The 2,419-nt window shown below is 39.2% G+C and overlaps 1 protein-coding gene across 1 annotated transcript in view; it reads right to left on the minus strand.

Annotated features, from left to right (window-relative positions):
* Positions 1-1,199: 1,199 nt before the first annotated feature.
* Positions 1,200-2,419, minus strand: part of CTR9 (CTR9 component of Paf1/RNA polymerase II complex) — a 25,718-nt gene continuing 24,498 nt past the window's right edge. Inside the window, exon 25 of the mRNA XM_019656236.1 lies at positions 1,200-2,267. Within this exon, the coding sequence (XP_019511781.1) occupies positions 1,841-2,267 (427 nt within the window). The 3' untranslated portion in view covers positions 1,200-1,840. The remainder of the gene's footprint in view (positions 2,268-2,419) is intronic.

Here is a 2,419-nt window from a genome sequence, read left to right on the forward strand (position 1 = left end):
AACTGTGGCCAGAAGGGGAGCTGTGCCTGAAAAAACCAAAGTGGCTTCTGACTTCGGCAACATGGCCAGGGGAGAATATTGCTAACCTTGGTACACCTGGAAGAAATAGCCATAGTAAGACGAACCTGCCTCCAAAATTGAGGATGTGCACTCAAAAGTACATTTGTAGCCAAAACCTGGAGAAACTAGCAAAATATTAGCGAAATTACTATAAGCATTAGGTTAAATCACTCCATAAATAGCTCTCCAAGGGACAATCTACCTACCAACAAACTTTTGTTTAGTTACTGCTTGAAGTTAAGTGAACTATCAGTTGGGAAATGCCTTTTAACTTACATTTTTGTTATTTGGGTATTAACTAATTCACATCAAGTTATATGTGACATTGGAAAAAGCAAAAAGACAGTTTGAACCTCACCTTTAATAGCTGAATGAACTTCTGAATCTCAAGCTCTTCACCTTTCAAAGCCTTGCCACCCTTAGTTATTCCAGTTCCTAGAGCTGCACATTTGACTACCACTGCCTAGAACACCCTCCCTTAACTAATTCTCTACTTGGCTGGTCCTTTGAGTCATCTCAAGTCTCCTGTCCTGGGGCTAGCTGAGTGGCTCAGTTGGTTAAGAGCTCGCTCAAGAGTGCAAGCTCTGAGCAACAGCAATTTGAGTCCCAGCCTGAGCTGAGCAGCCGCTGAGCTGCCAACAGGTGGCAGGATGGCTCAGCTAAAAAAAAAAAAAAAGTTTGTAAATCAAGTCTCGTGTCCTTCAGGAAACCTTGCTTTGACTTCGTCCTCCCTTATGCTCCCACAACCTGTGCAAACATTACCCCATTTTTCACACCATAAGGACAAAGAACTTCACCACTAAAATTTTCAGAACTGGAAAGACATTTTATCTCTGCATTCTCCATACCTAAATAATGCATTTAATACTTGTTGACGATGTTAATTATAGCTCTTTTACAAACTGTACAGTGCTACATAAAAATATTGCTCTTAAATTGTTAATGACTAGATTATTAAAAATAAAACTCATACAAGTACCTTAGTTTTCTTGTATCTTAAAAAAAATCCACAAATCCACAAAGAATTACAAAAGTTTTGCATAAACAACCTTTGGCTTAATTCAGTTTCTTCCAAATATTTGCCTATTTATGCTAAATTTTCATATACAAATGTACTGAGAAAAAAAAAGTTACCCATAAAAGTTGGTAAAAGAATTTTATTATGTGGCTTAGGTAGGTCTTTGCATTCTACTAACAGAAAAGCACATTTCCACATCTTATTCAATCTAACAAATTATATATTTGTGATTTTATCTACATAGATGCAGTATTACACTACTGAAGAAAACCTTCCTTTCATTTGTACTTTGGTGCAATTATACAGTAGATACTTCTTCCTCCAGAAAATAAAAATATTCTATCTAAGCTTAAAATGGAACAAAGACATTAATGCCAAGTCTCTTGCACCACTTGGTAAAAGATCGCAATAAAAACCAAAATGGTATGCTGCTTAACACACAAAGAAGATGAAACATCTGCCACAGTTTCAGTCAAACCTCTGTAGGAATGATTTAGCATCTGGGTTTATTTTTACTGCAGTTTTCACATGAAAGGTGGAACTGTACCATAATGAAGAATAGTCATTCTTCATTTGCACAAGAGACTCAAATATTGGACTCTAGCACAGGAAATGTCTCTTGGGATTTAGTAATATACAAATGGATAGAAAAAAAATTGCCTTAGGAAAAATTTCACAATTGTTTGACTAAACATCTTTATCACAGCTTTCATATATTAAAAAAGTCTTCTCCAGAGATGAAGGTTATTTATGAAATAAAACCTAGTCGCTATCATCTGACCCATGTTCTGAGCCCCGGTCCGAGGCCTCATTGTTGGAGCCCTCGGGTTCTGATTCATTTCCAGAGCCGCGGCCAGAACCCTCATTATCAGATCCTCTCTCTGAATCTCGATCTGACTCGGCACTTGGAGAAACCGGGCGAGAGTCAATCTCAGAACCTCCCGAGCGGCTTCTCCCAGACTGCAGAGATTCATTGTCAGATTGTTCGGAACCTGAGGGCCTTCTCTTTCTGGATGGCTGGTCACTGTCTGAATCCTCATCTGACCGCGGTCGTCGGGGCCTCCGGGGACTGCCAGCCTCGCTGCCAGACTTGTTCTGATTCTCATCTGAGTCGCTCTCTGAAGAGGCATGTTTCTTCTGCTCTTCACCCTCGTCTGAGTCGCTGTTGCTGTTGCTGTTTCGGGGATGTCTGGCAAAAAGACAAGTACTGGTTAGACACCATGATGGCCTATCAGGAACTTGACAAGTAGAGAATGGGCTTTTAAAAATAAGGGCATTTAATGTTCTATTTCTTGACCTGAACAGTGTTTACACAAACATTTATTTTGTGATATTTGTTTT

Source organism: Hipposideros armiger, unplaced genomic scaffold, assembly GCF_001890085.2.
Source record: "Hipposideros armiger isolate ML-2016 unplaced genomic scaffold, ASM189008v1 scaffold_256, whole genome shotgun sequence".
Lineage (NCBI taxonomy): Eukaryota > Metazoa > Chordata > Mammalia > Chiroptera > Hipposideridae > Hipposideros > Hipposideros armiger.